A 20,984-nucleotide genomic window follows, 5' to 3' on the forward strand; every position below is an offset into this window, starting at 1 on the left:
ATGCGCAGGTACGAGCGTCCGTGGGCACATAGCCTTAAGCGGGCTTTACACGCTACGACATCGCTAATGCGAAGTCGTTGGCGTCACGGAATGTGTGATGCACATCCGGCCGCATTAGCGATGTCGTTGCGTGTGACACCTGTGAGCGATTTTGCATCGTCGCAAAAATGTTCAAAATCGCTCATCGGTGACATGGGGGTCCATTCTTGAATATCGTTGGAGCTGCAGGTTCGAAGTAGTTCGTCCTGCGGCAGCACACATCGCTCCGTGTGATGCCGCAGTAACGAGGAACCTCTCCTTACCTGCCGCCGGCCCCAATGCGGAAGGAAGGAGGTGGGCGGGATGTTACGTCCCGTTCATCTCCGCCCCTCCGCTTCTATTGGGCGGCCGCTCAGTGACGTCGCTGTGACGCCGCACGGATCGCCTCCTTAGAAAGGAGGCGGTTCGCCGGTCACAGCGACGTCGCAGGGAAGGTAAGTATGTGTGACGGGTCCGGCCGATGCTGTGCGACACGGGCAGTGATTTGCCCATGTCGCACAACCGATGGGGTGGGAATGCACGCTAGCGATATTGGTACCGATATCGCAGCATGTAAAGTAGCCTTTAGGCTCTGTTCACACTAGAAAAAGGATTTTTCTCAAGAAATTTCTTGAGTCTGAAAGATTAGCGCACATGCGGTGAAAAACCGCAGCAATAATGCACCAAAAACCGCATGCGCTTTTACCGCGTTTTTGGTGCGTTTTTTCCGCAGGTTGGTCCCTGCGGTTTTTTACCATTATTTATGGCAAAGAAACGCAGGTACCTGCAAAAAAGAAGTGACATGCACATTTTTTTTCTCAAGAAATTCTACAGAAAGAATGTTTTGGAGAAAAAAATACAGTGTGAGCACAGCTATTTTTTTTCCCATAGGTTTTGCTGGGGAATGTCTGCAGAAAGGTTACAACCATTGTCTCAAGAAATTTCTGCAGCAAAACTGCAAAAAAAATGGGTAAAAACGCAGTGTGTAAACAAGGCCTTACATTGATCACATGACATCTGGGAGGGAAAAAGGCAAGGTGGGCACAATTTGGCCATTTTCACTCAGGGGTGTATTCAGTTTCGTTGCCAGCGGTTTTGACATTAACAGCTGTACATTGAGTTATTTAGATGGCACCATATTGACACTGTTATACAAGCTGTACACTGACTACTTTACATTGGAGCAAAGTGTTCAGGGCCGTATTTACCACTAGGCACCCATGGTCCGGTGCCTGGGGCAGTGCATTGCAGGGGGGGGGCGACACTTTCTGGTTGCGAAAAAATTATTATTTATTTTTTTTTACATCCTCCCCCTCCGTTACACAGTCTATTAATTCTGCTGTGTTTTTGGAGGGGAAGAGGGGGGGCGTAAGAGGCAGACCTCCATTATCTGTATCTGCGTCTTTACAACACGAATACAAATAAACTCCGGGCGCCGGGCAGAGAGAGCTGATTGACCCCGGAAGTTCCGGGGCCTGCACTTCCGGGGTCAAAGGCGCGCCAATCAGCTCCGTGCTGTGGCGTCCCATGCCGTAGACACCGCGGAGGACAGAAGAAAACTCACCGGAGCTAGCAGCAGGAGGAGGACAACGGAGGAGAAGCAGCAGCAAGAAGAGGACGACGATGACGGACACCGGAGGAGGAGCAGCAGAAGCAAGAGAAGGAGGGTGCTTGTCACAGGAGCAGGTAACCGCTCGCAAAGTTCCTAATGTTATGAAGTGTGCATTGTGGGGGGAGGGGCAGGCGATGCTATAAAGTGTGCATTGTGGGGGGAGGGGAAGGCAAGGCTATAAAGTGTGCATTGTGGGGGAGGGGCAGGCAAGGCTATAAAGTGTGCATTGTGGGGGAGGGGCAGGCGAGGCTATGAAGTGTGCATTGTGGGGGAGGTGGAGGCGAGGCTACAATGTAAGGATTGTGGGGAAGGGGCAGGCAGAGGCTATAGATTCAGGATTAGGAGGCCTATTATTGTAGTCTGGAGATTAGGGGGCCTTAGACTCTAGACAGTGGTTAGGGGGGCTGGGGCTATTAGTATAGTCTTAAGAGTTAGGGGGCCTGTTGCCGTAGGAGGGGGATTAATGGAGCCTGTTGCCGTAAGAGGGGTGTTAACGGAGCCTGTTGCCATAGGAAGGGGGGGTTAACGGAGCCTGTTGCCATGAGGGGGGTTAACGTGGCCTGTTGCCTTAAGAGGGGGGTTAACGGGGCCTGTTGCCGTAAGAGGGGGGTTAACGGGGCCTGTTGCCGTAAGAGGGGGGTTAACGGGGCCTGTTGCCATAGGAGGGGGGTTAACGAAGCCTGTTGCCGTAGAAGGGGTGGTTAACGGGGCCTGTTGCCGTAAGAGGGGGGTTAACGGGGCCTATTGCCGTAAGAGGGGGGTTAACGGGGCCTGTTGCCGTAAGAGGGGGGTTAACGGGGCCTGTTGCCGTAAGAGGGGGGTTAACGGGGCCTGTTGCCGTAAGAGGGGGGTTAACGGGGCCTGTTGCCGTAAGAGGGGGGTTAACGGGGCCTGTTGCCATAAGAGGGGGGTTAACGGGGCCTGTTGCCGTAAGAGGGGGGTTAACGGGGCCTGTTGCCGTAAGAGGGGGGGTTTGGGGGCCTATTGCTGTAGGAGGGGGGTTTAGGGGGCCTATTGCTGTAGGAGGGGGTTTAGGGGGTCTATTGCTCTACATGGGGGGTTAGGGGGGCTTACAGAGTGAGGGATAGTGCAAGGGACAAAATCGATGGGGACAAGTGTAAGGATTCAGTATGTTGGTGGTCTTAATATGGAGAGGGGTAGATGTAGAAACTTGGCACTCAAGATCAATGTGTACAGTGTTTTTTATTGTGAAGAACTTGTAGGACCAGCACAAGCACAGATGTTTTCGTCAAAAGACCTTCATTAGTGTGCGTGCAGAGGCTACTCAGAAGGTATTGTAGTGTGCCGAGCGGCATAGCTGGGTATGACTTGGAGTCCTCCGCTGTCTATGTGGCAATGATTTGCTTGTGCTGGTCCTACAAGTTCTTCACAATAAAAAACACTATTCACATAGATCTTGAGTGCCAAGTTTCTACATCTACTTGAGACGGTTTTGGACCCTACTTGTTCACCACCCCAGAAGTGCCGTGTGTATCAACTCCCTAAGTATGGAGAGGGGGAAGCATTGAAAGCTCATTATGGAAAAGGGGTAGCATGGGGGTTCAGTATGGACTAGGGCAGTGTGAGGGCTCAGTATGGAAAGGGGGCAACATGGGTGGGCTCAGTATGGAGTGGAGCAATGTAGGGGACTCGGTATGAAACGTGAGATAGTGTATGGGGGGCTCAGGCTTAGTAGTGAGTGTGACGACATGGACTCTCATGGGTTAAAGTTTCTTAAAATTCAGCCAGACAGGATGATAGATTGTTTATAGACGGGGGATAAGTCCCTCATTGTTTCTACAAGACCCTTGTTGACTCATGTAATTGTGTTGGCCACTGAAAGCCAGACGCATTGTTTCTCCAGACTCTTTCAGTAACCATTGTAACGTAGTTGTGTATTGCTAATGTGATTACCTTAGTAGCCATTGTCGAGTCTGTGACTTGCAGACTTCATGTAGATATCTTCAGTCTTTCTATGCACATCATTTAAATGAACATTGTCCATGCAGCTTGAGATTCATCCAATGGGAGAGGCGATCTGGTCCAACCAATCGATGAGGACGCAGTGTATCCAAGTGGAAGGCTGTGGCTATAAAAGGGATTTCTTTAAGCCACCAGGTTGTTGATGGATGCTGATGGATCCAGTCTAAGCTCTAAGGAGCTGACTAGAGGATCAGGAGATCTTATGGCTTCAATCCAGGGACTCGGGTTCCGGTTGGAGACCATATCCACAGCCTAGGGATTTCGACTCCGGCTGCTAGGATTGTAACATCATTCCAGGACTACCTAAGGAGGACACTCAGGTTGGGACAGTTCAGTCACCTGGCTACAGACTTTGCAGACCTCACACAGCTTCCTAAATCTGGCGCTATTCCTTTCTCGGTAGGTGCCCACCAAAAGCGGGGTGCTGCTGGATTGGAGTAAGTGGCCCTGGAACCTCTGAGGCATGGACATTCTAAATCCCTGGTGAGCCAGCGGAAGGGTGAGACTCTGTTGCCTGTTACATTTGTGTTTTGCTGGTTATGTGTTATGTGCTGTTAATTGTTTGGGGATCCAATAAAGTCTAATTATTGTGGTTCCCTCACCCTGTGTTGTCTGAGTAGTGTTACGCCCACGGTTAAGGAGGCCGGCGTTCAGTTGGGATGAGCCCTGAGCCACGCTGTCTTTCTAAAGGCAGCGGGTTTTAGTGGACGAGAGCACCCATTGAGCCCGTGTCTCCACAGTGAGGTAGCATGGTGGTCTCTGTATGATGAGTGGGGCAGCACAGAAGTGTCATTATGGAAAAGGAGCTGGCAGAATTTGGAGTGCATTAAGAAGTGGAAGCATGGAAGGCTCAGTATGGAGAAGGGCAGTGTGAGAGCCCCATATGGAGAGGGGCAGCATGCATGGGACATTGTGAGGAGGGGGCAGCATGATGTGAGGACAATGTGCAGATCATATTTCATAATTGAGGAAGGTGTGGTAGGTATAATTTATAAGGGTGGACAGTATGGTGTTTTAGTTTATTAGGGAGCAGTGTGGGTGTCATAGTATATAAGTGGGGACGGTGTGGTGGGAATATTTTCTAGGAGAGGATAGTGTGGAGACCATGTACATTAAGAAGGATTGTGTGGCGCAATATTCTTTTGCGGGGAGCGCAGTGACGAGCAGTTATTTTTTTTCAGTCCACAGCTTATTTATGGCACAGCATTTGTGGTTATTGTTATTCGGGAACATTATAATGACATTGTTATATTTCAGGGAACCATGTAGGGATGTTCTGCAGAAGACTGGAGAAGACGGAAGTCTGCAGAGACGAGCTGTGGATGTGAAGTCATCATGGAGTCGGGTACATGAGAACAGCAATCGGTGAGTGAATTATCACAAACCTTACACTACACTAACATTTACAAAGGTTTATAGGAAAAAATTACCAGAGTGCTTCTTTAAAGGGAACCTGTCACCAGATTTGGCGACTATAAGCTGTGGCCACCACCAGTGGGCTCTTGTATACAGAATTCTAACATGCTGTATATAAGAGACCAGGCCGCTGTGTATAACGTAAAAATCACTTTATAATACTCACCTAAGGGGTGGTGCGATGCACACTGGTCGGATGGGTGTTTCTGTTCTCTGGTACCAGCACCTCCTCTTTTGGCCATCTCTGTCCTCCTTCTTCTGAAGCCTGTGTGCGTAACGAGTCCTACGTCATCCACACTAGCCAGCATTGAGGTCCTGCACAGATGCACTACAATACTTTGATCTGCCCTGCTCAGGGCAATTGCGCTTGCGAAGGACCTTAATGCCGGCGTGTGTGGATGACATATGACGAGTCATGCACCCAGGCTTCAGAAAAAGGAGGACAAAAATGGCGAAAGAGGAGGCACTGGTCCCGTGAACGTAGACACCCATCCGACCAGTCTGCACCGTACTGGGCCTTAGGTATTATAAATGGATTTTTATGTTCTACACAGCGGCCTGGGCTCTTATATACAGCATGTTAAAATGCTGTATATAAGAGGCTCACTGGTGGTTGCCGCAGCTTATAGTCACCAAATCTGATGACAGGTTCCCTTTAATATTTGCAGAAAAAAATTTACTTTTATTTAATATGCAAATGAGGGCGCTTTGGTGTACCATTGGTGTGGTCTGTGCGTTGGTGCACCATTGGTGTGGTCTGTGCTTCGGTGCACCATTGGTATGCCCTTTGTGTCGGAGCACCGTTACGCCCTCATATTTGTATTTTAAAGTCTATTGTTTTTATTGACAGCGCTCCAGTAGTAAAAGTGTGTGCTGTCTAATATTAGCTTGTATGTCTGACTTTTACCACTCTTACTAAGTGAGTGCTGTCAATCAACACAAGGGACTGGCTTTCATATCTATATATATAATTGCCTTATTCTGTCTGTTTGTCGGTCTGTCTTGCTCCAAAATTGTGTTGTTACAGTGACAGTGTCGTTACAGTGACAACCGTCGGATTGGCCGCTGGGCTCGCCCTGGCCCCGCCCCCCCCACACGGATTGGTCGCTCGCTTTGGCCTGGCCCCGCCCCCCTGCATGGATTGGCCGCTCGCCTTGGTCCTCATCACGCATTGCCCGCTCGGCCACACCCTTTCCCTTGAATTCAAACGAAGCCACGACTCCCAGGTGACTGCTGCAGTGCACTCCCAGGAGTCCACACCGGCAACCCAGCCCAGACATAACCTTGCGATGCTGGGATCGTGACGGAGCCGATGTACGCTGGTAACCATGATACACATCGGGTAACTATAGGAAGCGCTTCCCTTAGTTACCTGATGTGTATCATGGTTACCAGCGTACACTGGCTCCCGGTACACATGTGCAGGGAGCCAGCATACGCTGACGCCTCGCCCGCTCAGCCCCGCCCCCGACACACGTTTGCCCGCTCAGCCCCGCCCACGGCACACGTTGGCTCGCTTGGCCCCGCCCACGGCACACGTTGGCCCGCTCGGCCCCGCACACGTTAGCCCGTTCGGCCCCGCCCCCGGCACACATTGGGCACCTATACACCTCCCCCCAGGACTACTCCTCCCATTATACTCCTCTTTCCCCAGAACTACTCCTCCCATTATACTCCTCTTTACCCAGGACTACTCCTCCCATTATACTCCTCTTTACCCAGGACTACTCCTCCCATTATACTCCTCTTTACCCAGGACTACTCCTCCCATTATACTCCTCTCCCCCCAGGACTACTCCTCCTATTATAGTCCTCCTATTATACTCCTCTCTGAGTATAATAGGAGGACTATTATAGCATGGAGGATGGAGCACGATGGGGGGTGCGCAGCATGGGGGATGGAGCACAATGGGGGGTGCGCAGCATGGGGGATGGAGCACAATGGGGGGTGCGCAGCATGGGGGATGGAGCACAATGGGGGGTGCGCAGCATGGGGGATGGAGCACAATGGGGGGTGCGCAGCATGGGGGATGGAGCACAATGGGGGGTGCGCAGCATGGGGGATGGAGCACAATGGGGGGTGCGCAGCATGGGGGATGGAGCACAATGGGGGGTGCGCAGCATGGGGGATGGAGCACAATGGGGGGTGCGCAGCATGGGGGAAGGAGCACGATGGGGGGGTACACCTCCCCCCAAAACACACACACACTGCCACACGCGCACCGCACAACACACCACACACACACACACTGGGAACCACAAACACTGCCCTACACAGACACCCACACACACAGACAAAACCCAACACACACAACACCCAACACACAAACACCGCGGCATACACAAATATACGCACATACCGCGCAACACACACATTGCACAAAACATACCTCCCAAAACACACACATGCACCCCCCCACACACAAACCGCGCAACACACATCACCACAGACAACACTGCAGACACACAGCGCTCCACAAACAACGCAACACACACAACGCAACACACAAACAACACCGCTCTCACCCCCCCCTCCACACCCAGACAACACCCAGAACATGTACAGCGCCCTACACAAACACTTGGCAACTACACACAACAACCTCATATATATATATATATATATATATATATATATATATATATATATATATATAACAAAAATCATACATTAACTACACAATAAATTCTAGAATACCCGATGCGTTAGAATCGGGCCACCTTCTAGTGCAGGGGTGGGGAACCTCCGGCCCGCATGCGGCCCGCCATGACCTTTTATGCGGCCCCCGGGCACATTCCCGGGGGCTGCAGTGCTGGGGCTGCCAGCCCTTTAAATGACCACATGCACTGTTTGGGAGAACCAATGGGCTCTCCCGCTGTCCAGTAGCGTAATCAGCGATGTGTGCCCGCCCCTCTGTCCCCTCGTGCTGTGTGTGTGCCCGCCCCTCTGCCCTCCGGAGCGATGTGCCCGCCCCTCTTTCTCCTCGTGCGGTGTGCCCGCCCCTATTTCCCCTCGTGCTGTGTGTGCCGCCCCTCTTTCCCCTCATGCTGTGTGTGCCCGCCCCTCTGCCCTCTGGAGCGATCTGCCCGCCCCTCTTTCCCCTCGTGTGGTGTGCCCGCCCCTCTGCCCTCCGGAGCGATCTGCCCCCTCTGCCCTCGGCGCGATGTGCCCGCCCCTATGTCCTGTCGTGTGGTGTGACCGAACCTTTCAACTCCAGAGCGATCTGCCCGCCCCTCTGCCCTCCGGCCTGCACTGTCTCCGGCGCTGTGTGCGCGCGCGCCTGCACTCTGCTCCCCGTCCAGTACTTTGTGTACCCTCCCTCCAGAGTTGTGTGCAACGATCAGTAATGTGTCCCTCACCCCATGCTGTCTATCACCTCAGGTTTGTGGCTCCCCGGTAATGTCAGGGCTCTGCAGGTGCTGTGTGCAGAGCCTTGACATTACTGGGGGGCAGTGCTGTGTGCCCTCCCAATGCTGTGCATCACCCCCAGTGTTGTGTTCCCCCAGTGATGTCTGTGCCCCCCTCAGTGATGGCTTTGCCCCCAGCTCCTCTTGCGTTCTGTATGCCCCCCAGCCCCTCTTGGGTTCTGTATGCCCCCCAGCCCCTCTTGCGTTCTGTATGCCCCCCAGCCCCTCTTGCGTTCTGTATGCCCCCCAGCCCCTCTTGCGTTCTGTATGCCCCCCAGCCCCTCTTGCGTTCTGTATGCCCCCCAGCACCTCTTGCGTTCTGTATGCCCCCCAGCACCTCTTGTGTTGTGCATGCCCCCCAGTATCTCTTGCGTTGTGCATGCCCCCCAGCCCCTCTTGCGTTGTGCATGCCCCCCAGCCCCTCTTGCGTTGTGTATGCCCCCCAACCCCTCTTGCGTTGTGTATGCCCCCCAGCCCCTCTTGCGTTGTGTATGCCCCCCAGCCCCTCTTGCGTTGTGTATGCCCCCCAGCCCCTCTTGCGTTGTGTATGCCCCCCAGCCCCTCTTGCGTTGTGTATGCCCCCCAGCCCCTCTTGCGTTGTGTATGCCCCCCAGCCCCTCTTGCGTTGTGTATGCCCCCCAGCCCCTCTTGCGTTGTGTATGCCCCCCAGCCCCTCTTGCGTTGTGTATGCCCCCCAGCCCCTCTTGCGTTGTTTGCCTTCAGCGTCTCCTGTGACTTATACATCACATTGGAGATGCTGGGGACATACAGAACACAGGAGGGGCTGTGGGCATTTACATCACAGGAGGGGCTGGGAGCATATATAGCTCCTCATGTGATGTATGTGCCTCCAGTGTCTCCTGTTTTGTGTGTATACAGCAGTCCCAGCGTTTCCTTTCTGTTGTGTATACGTCAGTCCCAGCGTTTTCAATGTGATGTATATGCCCCCAGCCCCTCCAGTGATGTATGTGCCTTCAGTGACTCCTGTAATGTATATAGAGCAGTCCCGGCGTCTCCTATGTGTTGTGCGTGCCTCCAGCGTCTCCTATGTGTTGTGCGTGCCTCCAGCGTCTCCTATGTGTTGTGCGTGCCTCCAGCGTCTCCTATGTGTTGTGCGTGCCTCCAGCGTCTCCTATGTGTTGTGCGTGCCTCCAGCGTCTCCTATGTGTTGTGCGTGCCTCCAGCGTCTCCTATGTGTTGTGCGTGCCTCCAGCGTCTCCTATGTGTTGTGCGTGCCTCCAGCGTCTCCTATGTGTTGTGCGTGCCTCCAGCGTCTCCTATGTGTTGTGCGTGCCTCCAGCGTCTCCTATGTGTTGTGCGTGCCTCCAGCGTCTCCTATGTGTTGTGCGTGCCTCCAGCGTCTCCTATGTGTTGTGCGTGCCTCCAGCGTCTCCTATGTGTTGTGCGTGCCTCCAGCGTCTCCTATGTGTTGTGCGTGCCTCCAGCGTCTCCTATGTGTTGTGCGTGCCTCCAGTGTCTCCTATGTGTTGTGCGTGCCTCCAGTGTCTCCTATGTGTTGTGTGTGCCTCCAGTGTCTCCTATGTGTTGTGTGTGCCTCCAGTGTCTCCTATGTGTTGTGCGTGCCTCCAGTGTCTCCTATGTGTTGTGCGTGCCTCCAGTGTCTCCTATGTGTTGTGCGTGCCTCCAGTGTCTCCTATGTGTTGTGCGTGCCTCCAGTGTCTCCTATGTGTTGTGTGTGCCTCCAGCGCCTCCTTCAGTATCATCCAACATCACAGCCGCACCAAAGAGAAGCCGCTCCGGCCGCCACAGTAGGGGTGAGTTAATTGTTTGACCAAATATAGCCGGGTAATTTTCACATTGATAATTTTGTGCGGCCCCCGAAGGTTGGTAGAAATTTCCAAATGGCCCCCGGCTGAAAAAAGGTTCCCCACCCCTGTTCTAGTGCAAACATAAGTGTGCACCAAGGCATAGGTCACGCCGAGGGTTCACCGAAGCCCCTTCATTTGCATTTTAAAAAATAGATTTTGAAGCAAATATTAAAGGGGTTGTCCAGTCTAGAATGACAAGTCTGCAGTCACTCTGTGTTTCACTGTGTGACTGCAGATTTGTGAATCCTCCCAGTGCACTCACTGTGCGCCGCGAGGGTTCTCCGGTCTCTGCATCGGGAATAGCGGTCAAGTATGCAATATGCTGAGTCCCAGCTAGAACCAGTCTAGGGGGTGCCACCTCGCTCAATACAAGTGCATTAAGCGAGGCCGTACCCACTAGACGAGTTCTCTCCAGGAGTCTGCATATCGCATGCATTGTGAGTTCACTGGGAGGATTCACAGGTCTGCAGTCATAGAGTGACACATTTACGGACTGCAGATTTGTTATTCTAGACCGGACAACCCCTTTTAAGCTAAACTGTGTGTGATTTTTGTAGGGGAATCGTCCTTTATATAAATGTTTATGTAAACGGAAAAATCATTTCACCCGACAAACAAACCTTTTGCTTGTGCGTCGGGTGATCTGACTGCTGGTTTAGATACATCAATCGGTTTCCAATTATTGGCAACGTTGTAAATGCACCTCAGAGTAACAAAAAATTGTTTAAAAGAACAGAGAGTCCTCAGTGGTTGATACCTTTTAATGGCTAACTGAAAATATGGTAATAATTGCAAGCTTTCGAGACTACTCAGGTCTCTTCATCAGGCATGGTATAACACAAAATCTGAAGAGTCACATATTAGAGTAACTAAACTTTTGGGAGAATTTTTGGTTTTATGCCTAATAATTCTACGCAGTTTGGTGGGGAATCTGCTCCGGAGACCCCCAACCACAGCTGAAAAGCTCTTTTAGAAGAGATCACAGAGCGGATGCTGTAGAAAGTCATAGTCCTGTCTCCTCAGCTGTGCACTTTTAAGTTGTCTTTTGAGCAATTTACGGGGGTCTCAGAACCCAGACCTGCATCAATGTGCTCAGAATTATTGGACCTAAAACATAGATATCTCCCAAAAATTAAGGTATTTTTTAAATGTTTAATAGTGCTACTTCCTGCACCATCAGTTCTTTGGTTCCTGTATTGTCTGATGATGGCTGCTAACAACTCCAGGTATCTCCTTAGCATTGTTACAGACATTCTAGGAGATGCAGTTTCATGCCAGACAATATGTTGGGGTGGCTTTAGTTCTAGTGATGTAGTAGTGATTTGTGGTTGGTTCTGGAGATGTCATGTACCAATGGTGGTTCTGGTAATGTTATTGTGATTTGAGGTTGGTACTGATGATGTTATTGTGATTTGAGGTTGGTTCTAGTGATATATTCGTGTAGATTTAGCAATACTTAATTTATTAGACTTGATAGTAGATCATTATGATCAGTGTGCCAGACTAAAAATATATCTGTCTTAATGAGGCCATACGTCAGCCAAACAAATATTTGACTAAAGCCCCCATACACTATAGACAGGTGTCCCATCATTCGTCTGGCAGCTGTCTCCCTGACTCCCCCATACACAGGAGCGCTCACTTTGTTGACTACTCGTGTTCTCTTTGAGACAGACACTACGGCCTAATGCCAGCGTCACACAGGACGATCTATCGTGTCGCACAAATTCGTTAAACCCCCGTCACACGTACTTACCTCCCGCACGACCGCGCTGTGGGCGGCAAACATCCTCTTCCTGAAGGGGGAGGGACGTTCGGCGTCACAGCGACGTCACACAGCGGCCGGCAAATAGAAGTGGAGGGGCGGAGATGAGCGGGACGTTAACATCCCACCCACCTCCTTCCTTCTGCATTGGCGGCGGGCGCAGGTAAGCTGCAGTTCATCGTTCCCGGTGTGGCACACGGAGCGATGTGTGCTGCCACGGGAATGATGAACAACCGGCGCGCAGAAGGAGGACCGACATTTTGAAAATGAACGACGTGTCAATGAGCAATGATAAGGTGAGTATTTTTGCTCGTTAACAGTCGTTCGGAGGTGTCACACGGTACAATATGTCAAACGATGCCGGATGTGCGTCACTAACGACGTGACCCCCGACGACATATCGCCCGATATATCGTACCGTGTGACGCCGGCATAAGACACACGGCATGAAAATCAGAGCGAGTGGAATGCGATAAAACATCGTATTCCACTTGGACCAATATTAGCGATTTATTACTATTATTATTTATATTACCAATATTATATATGTGACTGCACCCATGAGCGATTATTTTCTCATCCTTAATCAGACCGAGAAAACAATCGCAGCATGCTGCGACTGTAATGCGATCCTGGTTTCTCTCGCACCCATTCAAGTCTATGGGGCGAGAGAAAAATCGCACTGCACTCACGCTACACCGGTGTACCGCGAGTGCAGGGGGAGAATGGCAATAGCCGGCAACGGAGGAGAGAGGGAGATAAATCCCTCCCTCCCCTCCACAGAGCCGGCCCACCCCCTGCAGCTGAGGTCCGATCGCATGATCGGACCTCAGTCGCAGTGACACTCGCATGACACTCGGCTCCTGCTGTGCTGCCAGCATGAGCCGAGTGTCATGCGAGGATCGCAGTAATCCCCGTCTGGCAGTGGCTCATCTCTTAGGGTACCGTCACACTTTAGCGACGCAGCAGCGATCCCACCAGCGATCTGACCTGGTCAGGATCGCTGCTGCGTCGCTACATGGTCGCTGGTGAGCTGTCAAACAGGCAGATCTCACCAGCGACCAGCCCCCAGCCAGCAGCGACGTGCAAGCGACACTGCGCTTGCATGGAGCCAGCGTCTGGAAGCTGCGGACACTGGTAACTAAGGTAAACATCAGGTATGGTTACCCGATGTTTACCTTAGTTACCAGCGCACACCGCTTAGCTTAGCGTGTGCAGGGAGCAGGAGCCAGCACTGGCAGCGTGAGAGCTGTGGAGGCTGGTAACAAAGGTAAATATCGGGTAACCACCTTGGTTACCCGATGTTTACCTTGGTTACAGCTTACCGCAGGCTGTCAGACGCCGGCTCCTGCTCCCTGCACATTCAGGATTGTTGCTCTCTCGCTGTCACACACAGCGATGTGTGCTTATCAGCGGGAGAGCAACAATAAAAAAACGAACCAGGGCTGTGTGTAACGAGCAGCGATCTCACAGCAGGGGCCAGATCGCTGCTCAGTGTCACACACAGCGAGATCGCTAATGAGGTCACTGCTGCGTCACAAAAACCGTGACTCAGCAGCGATCTCAGCAGCGATCTCGCTGTGTGTGAAGTACCCCTTAGAGAAAAAAGGATCCACAGTTCGAAACTGCTGAGTCAACACTTCTCTGACAATCAGACTGTTGGACAGAGCCTGTCTATCTCCGGGTTCAGCCAACTGTAGACTGTGTACAAGCACCATAGCTACTATCTGAAGGGAATGTGAACGGTAAAGGCCCCGTCACACTAAAGGCCCCGTCACACTAAGCAACATCGCTAGCAACATCGCTGCTAACGAACAACTTTTGTGACGTAGCAGCGATGTTGCTAGTGATGTCGCTGTGTGTGACATCCAGCAACAACCTGGCCCCTGCTGTGAGGTCGTTGGTTGTTGCTGAATGTCCTGGGCCATTTTTTAGTTGTTGCTCTCCTGCTGTGAAGCACAGATCGCTGTGTGTGACAGCGAGACAGCAACAACTAAATGTGCAGGCAGCAGGAGCCGGCTTCTGCGGAGGCTGTTAACCACAGTAAACATCGGGTAACCAGGAAGCCCTGTCCTTGGTTACCCGATATTTACCTTCGTTACCAGCCTCCGCAGCTCTCACTGTCAATGCCGGCTCCTGCTCTGTGCACATGTAGCTGCAGGACACATCGGGTTAATTAACCCGATGTGTGCCGTAACTAGGAGAGCAGGGAGCCAGCGCTAAGCGGTGTGCGCTGCTCCCTGCTCTGTGCACATGTAGCTGCAGCACACATCTGGTAATTAACCCGATGTGTGCTGTAACTAGGACAGCAGAGAGCCAGCGCTAAGCGGTGTGCGCTGCTCCATGCTCTCTGCACATGTAGCTGCGTGCGCTGGTAACCAAGGTAAATATCGGGTTGGTTACCCGATATTTACCTTAGTTACCAAGCGCAGCATCTTCCACGCGGCGCTGGGGGCTGGTCACTGGTTGCTGGTGAACTCATCAGCAACTCGTGTAGCGACGCTCCAGTGATCCCTGCCAGGTCAGGTTGCTGGTGGGATCGCTGGAGCGTCGCAGTGTGACATCTCACCAGCAACCTCCTAGCAACTTACCAGCGATCCCTATCGTTATTGGGATCGCTGGTAAGTTGTTTAGTGTGACTGGACCTTTAGCAACATCGCTAGCAACATCGCTGCTAACGAACAACTTTTGTGACGTAGCAGCGATGTTGCTAGTGATGTCGCTGTGTGTGACATTCAGCAACAACCTGGCCCCTGCTGTGAGGTCGTTGGTTGTTGCTGAATGTCCTGGGCCATTTTTTAGTTGTTGCTGTCCCGCTGTGAAGCACAGATCGCTGTGTGTGACAGCGAGACAGCAACAACTAAATGTGCAGGCAGCATGAGCCGGCTTCTGCGGAGGCTGGTAACCACAGTAAACATCGGGTAACCAGGAAGCCCTGTCCTTGGTTACCCGATATTTACCTTCGTTACCAGCCTCCGCCGCTCTCACTGTCAGTGCCGGCTCCTGCTCTGTGCACATGTAGCTGCAGGACACATCGGGTTAATTAACCCGATGTGTGCTGTAACTAGGAGAGCAGGGAGCCAGCGCTAAGCGATGTGCGCTGCTCCCTGCTCTGTGCACATGTAGCTGCGTGCGCTGGTAACCAAGGTAAATATCGGGTTGGTTACCCGATATTTACCTTAGTTACCAAGCGCAGCATCTTCCACGCGGCGCTGGGGGCTGGTCACTGGTTGCTGGTGAACTCACCAGCAACTCGTGTAGCGATGCTCCAGCGATCCCTGCCAGGTCAGGTTGCTGGTGGGATCGCTGGAGCGTCGCAGTGTGACATCTCACCAGCAACCTCCTAGCAACTTACCAGCGATCCCTATCGTTGTTGGGATCGCTGGTTAGTTGTTTAGTGTGACTGGACCTTTAGGGTGTGTGCACACCATGGCTTTTACACATCTGTGAATCTTTTGCGTTTTTCAGGCGGAGGACAGGTTAAGAAACACTGGAATCTTTTTTTAAATTGAAATTGTTTCAAGTACTAGTCAGCAACTTCCTAGTGGCAGCAGCATGAATGGTTCAGTTACCTGTTTTAACCACTTAATGTCTTTGAAAACCTGAAGCTATTAATATAAGCTAAATAAAACTGAACGTCTGCGCAGCAAGTGCTGATCTTCATTCTTATAGCATTCAGCACTTTTTCAAGTGTGTTATAGAGTAGATCGGCCTTAAATAGATGTCGTGTGCACAAAATCATAGGATGAGTTGTCAGTAAGGGGCACGACCACTTAAGCCTGCTTTACACGCTACAAGATATCTTACGATGTGTCGGCGGGGTCACGTCGTAAGTGGCGCACATCCGGCATCGTAAGGTACGTTGTAGTGTGTGACAGCTACGTGCAATTGTGATTGAACGAAAAACCGTTCATCGCATGCACGTCGTTCATTCCTGACGAATTGAACGTCAGGTTGTTCATCGTACCCGGGGTAGCGCACATCGCAGGGTGTGACACCCCGGGAACGATGAACAGATCTCACCTGCCTCCTGCGGCTCCCGGCCAGCAATGTGGAAGGAAGGAGGTGGGCGGGATGTTTACGTCCCGCTCAGCTCCGCCCCTCTGCTTCTATTGGCCGGCTGCTGCGTGACGTTGATGTGACGCCAAACGTCCCTCCCAGTCCAGGAAGTGGACGTACGCCGCCCACATCGAGGTCGTATGGAAGGTAAGTACGTGTGACGGGGGTTAATCGTTTGTGCGACACGTTCAACAAAATTGAATGTGCCGCACATATGATGGGGGCGGTTACGATCGCATACGATATCGTATGCAGAATCGTAACACGTAAAGCAGGCTTTAGGCTATGTGCGCACTAGAGCTTTTTACCTGCGGATTTACCCGCGGATTTGCCCCGGAAATTTCTTGAGAAATGTCTGCAATCTTTGTGCAGACATTTCCCATGAAATTCAATGAGAAAAAAAAATAACTGTGCGCACTGTGCGGATTTTTCTCAAGAAAATTTCTTGAGAGAATTTTCTCGAGAAACTTTCTTGAGAAAATGTGCATGTCCATTAATTTCCGCAGGTACCGGGGGTATTCCGGGGGTATTCCGCAGGTAGCAATGATGTGCGGTATACCCCCGGAATAGCCGCGAATTACCTGCGGGAATGCTCATCGCTGCCTGCGGTTTTGCAGGAAGCGATGTCATTATGCCAGGAAGAGGAAGCGGAGCAGACGTCACACTCCCTGGACGCCGCACAGAAGCACTTCCGTGCGACCTCCAGGTGCCAGTCTGTGTCCTGCTCCGGCCTCGCGGCTGCCTGCACTGCAGGGTGTCAGTGTCTGCCCGCAGTGTCAGCAGCCTGTCACGCGGCAGCGCAGGCAGACACTGACATCCTGCAGTGCTGGGAGCCGCGGGGATGACGATCGCTGCTGTCAGGAGGTGAGATCATTACCTGCTGTGACGATCTCCTGCCTCCTGACGTCAGCGCTGTCTATGCCCGTCTCACGAGCGGCCCGAGACTGTCACTAGCGGTGACGTCACGGGCTCTCGCGATACTTCTGACAACGCAGTCAGTGACAGCGCTGACGTCAGCAGTACAGGAGATGATCACAGAAGGTAATGATCTCATCTATGCTCCTGATGGCAGCGCTCTGCATCCCCTGCAGTGACCTGGGCTGACCTATTGATGTTAGCTCAGGTCACTGCACAGCTCTCCCAGCCAATGGGGAACATTCTGTTCTTCATTGACTGGGACAGCGACTATGGTATGGATCGCCGTGGGACCCCCCCCCCTATTGGATTACGCCGGACGTGGATTGATTGTTCTTTTCAATAAATTGGTTAAAGAGGCTATGTGGGGAGTGTTTTTTCAAATAAAACTTTTTTTGTTGTCTATTTTTTAATTACTACTGACTGGGTTGGTGATGTCGGGTATCTGATAGACGCCTGACCTCACCAACCCCAGGGCTTGATGCCAGGTGACATTACACATCTGGCATCAACCCCATATATTACCCCGTTTGCCAACGCACCAGGGCGCGGGATGAGCTGGGGCAAAGCGCCAGGATTGGCACGTCTAATGGATGCGCCACTTCTGGGGCGGCTGCGGCCTGCTATTTTTAGGCTGGGGAGTGTCCAATAACAGTGGACCTCCCTAGTCTGAGAATATCAGACCCCAGCTGTCCGCTTTACCTTGGCTGGTGATCCAATATGGGGGGGACCGCACGTTTTTTGTTTTAAATTATTTATATAATTTAAAATAACAGCGTGGGGTGCCCACTGTTTTGGATTATCAGCCAAGGTGAAGCTGCCAGCGGTGGTCTGCAGGCTGCAGCCGTCTGCTTTACCCTAGCTGGCTACAAAATATGGGGGGACCTCACGTGTTTTTTTTTTAATTATTTATTTATTTTATGGCTAAATACAAGGCTAAGCACCCTTTAGTGCCACATGAAAGTCACTAAAGGGTGCCAGCTTAGAAAATGCAGGGAGGTGGAACATTATATAGGTTTTTCTCATCTATCTATCTATCTATCCATCTATCCCTCTATCTATCTATCTATCTATCCATCTATCTATCCATCTATCCCTCTATCTATCTATCTATCCATCTATCCCTCTATCTATCTATTCATCTATCCATCTATCCCTCTATCTATCTATCTATTCATCTATCTATCCCTCTATCTATCTATTCATCTATCCATCTATCCCTCTATCTATCTATCTATCTATTCATCTATCTATCTATCTATCTATCCCTCTATCTATCTATCTATTCATCTATCCATCTTTCCCTCTATCCATTATCTGTCTATCGATTATCTTTATTATTTATTGCAGGGACAAACCTGCGGTAAATTCGCGGTAAATCCGCGGTAAATCCGCGGCAAATCCGCATGCGTTTTTGCCGCGGATTTTTCCGCAGGTGCGGAAATCTTCCACTCCCAGAAGTTTCTCAAGAAATTTTCTTGAGAAAATTCACATTTCTAGTGCGCACATAGCCTTAGAGTGGCTAGGGCAGCACGAAGGCCAAATACAGCCCTGAAAGTGTCATATCTTCAGCGTTGTCCTATGAAAAGATAAAATATTTATAAACAAGCGAGAGGTGCGTCACCTTTGTTCCATACTGTAAGTTTGCACTGCTACATGTGTGAGTCACATCAGAGAAGACACAGGTCAGGTAACCTGTGAAATCACAAGCACAGCTGTCATCATCTACACCATGGACACATGTAATAAAGAGCCGGTACCTTGTGCCAGAGCCAGCAGCGTCCTGAAGAGCAGCAGGACAACGTCCATCTTCTCAGCACGAACACCTGCAAGCAGTGCCGCCCGGATACACTGAGGAGTGTCAGTCATGGAGCCCCTCGGTGACTACCTCTGGGAACAATGAATTAGGGCGTGTCACTGAGGAGACTGGATGGGCGTAGATGCTGGAGGATTGCATTCAGCCCTCCCGTGTGCGAGCGCAACGTCTCATACAAAGACATGGAGAGACAAAAGAGGGCGGGAGGAGAAAGAGGAGAGGACAGAAGGGCGGGGGGAGAGAGAGGAGAGGGCGGACGGGCAAGAGGACCGCGATGAGAGAGCTGGAGAAACGCGAGGGGAGGGCAGACAGACGGGGGAGGGCAGATGGACAGGCAGGCAGGAGAAGCGAGAACAGAGGGCGGACGGGCTCGAGGAGCACGGGGAGAGGGCAGGCAGGAGAAGCGAGAGGGGTTGGCGGACGGGCTGTTTCAGCAGGAGGGGAGGGCGGAGGGGCTGTTGGAGCACGAGGGGAGGGCGGAGGGGCTGTTGGAGGGGAGGGCGGACGGCCTGTTGGAGCGCGAGGGGAGGGCGGACGGGCTGTTGGAGCGCGAGGGGAGGGCGGACGGGCAGTTGGAGCGGGAGGGCAGACGGGCTGTTGGAGCGCGAGGGGTTGGCGGACGGGCTGTTGGAGCGCGAGGGGAAGGCGGACGGGCTGTTGGAGCGCGAGGGGTTGGCGGACGGGCTGTTGGAGCGCGAGGGGAAGGCGGACGGGCTGTTGGAGCGCGAGGGCTTGGCGGACGGGCTGTTGGAGCGCGAGGGGTTGGCGGACGGGCTGTTGGAGCGCGAGGGGAAGGCGGACGGGCTGTTGGAGCGCGAGGGGTTGGCGGACGGGCTGTTGGAGCGCGAGGGGAAGGCGGACGGGCTGTTGGAGCGCGAGGGCTTGGCGGACGGGCTGTTGGAGCGCGAGGGGTTGGCGGACGGGCTGTTGGAGCACGAGGGGAGGGCGGACGGGCTGGAGGAGACGACGGACAGGCGGGAGAAGCAACAGCAGAGAACAGACAGGAGGAGCGAGAGGAGGGGACAGAGAGGAGAGGATGGACGGCTGGAGCAAGAGAGAGGAGTGAGACAAAAACGGGGCACTAGTGCGATGCTCGCATGACACTCGGCTCACGCTAGCAGCACAGCAGGAGCCGAGTGTCATGCTAGTGTCACTGCGACTGAGGTCCGACTGTGCGAGCGGACCTCCTCTGCGGGGGAACGGGCCGGCTCTAAGGAGGGGCGGGCCAGCGCTGCGGAGGGGAGGGATTTATCTCCCTCTCTCCTCCGTAGCCGGCTATTGCAAATCTCGCCCTGCACGTGCGGTACAGCGGTGTACCGCGAGTGCAGTGCGATTTTTTTTTTTTTTTTTTTTCTCGCCTCATTCACTGAATGGGTGAGAGAGAAAAGAGTCTCACATTACAATCATAGCATGCTGCAACTGTTTTCTCGGTCCGATTAGGGCTGAGAAAATAATTGCTCATGTGCGCTGACACACAGGCTAGAATTGGTCCGAGTGGAATGCAATGATTTATCGCACTCCACTCGCACCGATTTTCTCGCCGTGTGGCTTAGGCCTGAGAGGAGATGTCGGACGGGAGGAGCTAGAGGAGAGGACATATGTGTGGAAGAAGCTGAAGGAGAAGAGGGGCGGGATGAGCTGAAGAAGCCGATGGGTGAGAGGCGAAGACATACTGCACTGGCTGTCTCCCCTCTCGGCGTGTTTCTGAAGACAATACCAACACATTACGTGCCACATTCTGGAATTTGCCTGTTCCCTTATTTGTTTTTATACGTACCTAGGGACTAATTTACACAAACATTTAGCCGCCATTTTTTTTTTGTCAGTGATCTCCTGGCGTGACCTTGGGTCTTGTGATCAAAAAAGCCAGCACACATAAATTCTGCCCACAGACTCAGTCAGGGATTCCCAGATAAGCAGTCCGCATTCTGGCTGTATGGAAATGGGGCAGTGTACAGTCAGCAAACGGAACAGGTGCTTGTTCACATGAACGGTTTTACACATGAATCGATAGTCTTTAAAAAGCAAAACATATGGGTGGTGTCCGTGTGTCATGCATGGATTTTTTGCACTCTCATGGAAATCTATGGGTTACAAATGGATGAGACTAGCACTGGCTGTATGACTCCGTGTGCAAAATGTTCATGTAAAGTACCACATGGA

At 52.1% G+C, this 20,984-nt stretch overlaps 1 protein-coding gene across 1 annotated transcript in view; it reads right to left on the minus strand.

Moving 5' to 3' along the window:
* Window positions 1-18,988, minus strand: part of TMEM132A (transmembrane protein 132A) — an 849,435-nt gene extending 830,447 nt beyond the window's left edge. Inside the window, exon 1 of the mRNA XM_075349137.1 lies at window positions 18,766-18,988. Within this exon, the coding sequence (XP_075205252.1) occupies window positions 18,766-18,874 (109 nt within the window). The 5' untranslated portion in view covers window positions 18,875-18,988. The remainder of the gene's footprint in view (window positions 1-18,765) is intronic.
* Between the last annotated feature and the right edge of the window lie 1,996 nt (window positions 18,989-20,984).

The sequence above is a fragment of the Anomaloglossus baeobatrachus genome, chromosome 5, assembly GCF_048569485.1.
Source record: "Anomaloglossus baeobatrachus isolate aAnoBae1 chromosome 5, aAnoBae1.hap1, whole genome shotgun sequence".
NCBI lineage: Eukaryota > Metazoa > Chordata > Amphibia > Anura > Aromobatidae > Anomaloglossus > Anomaloglossus baeobatrachus.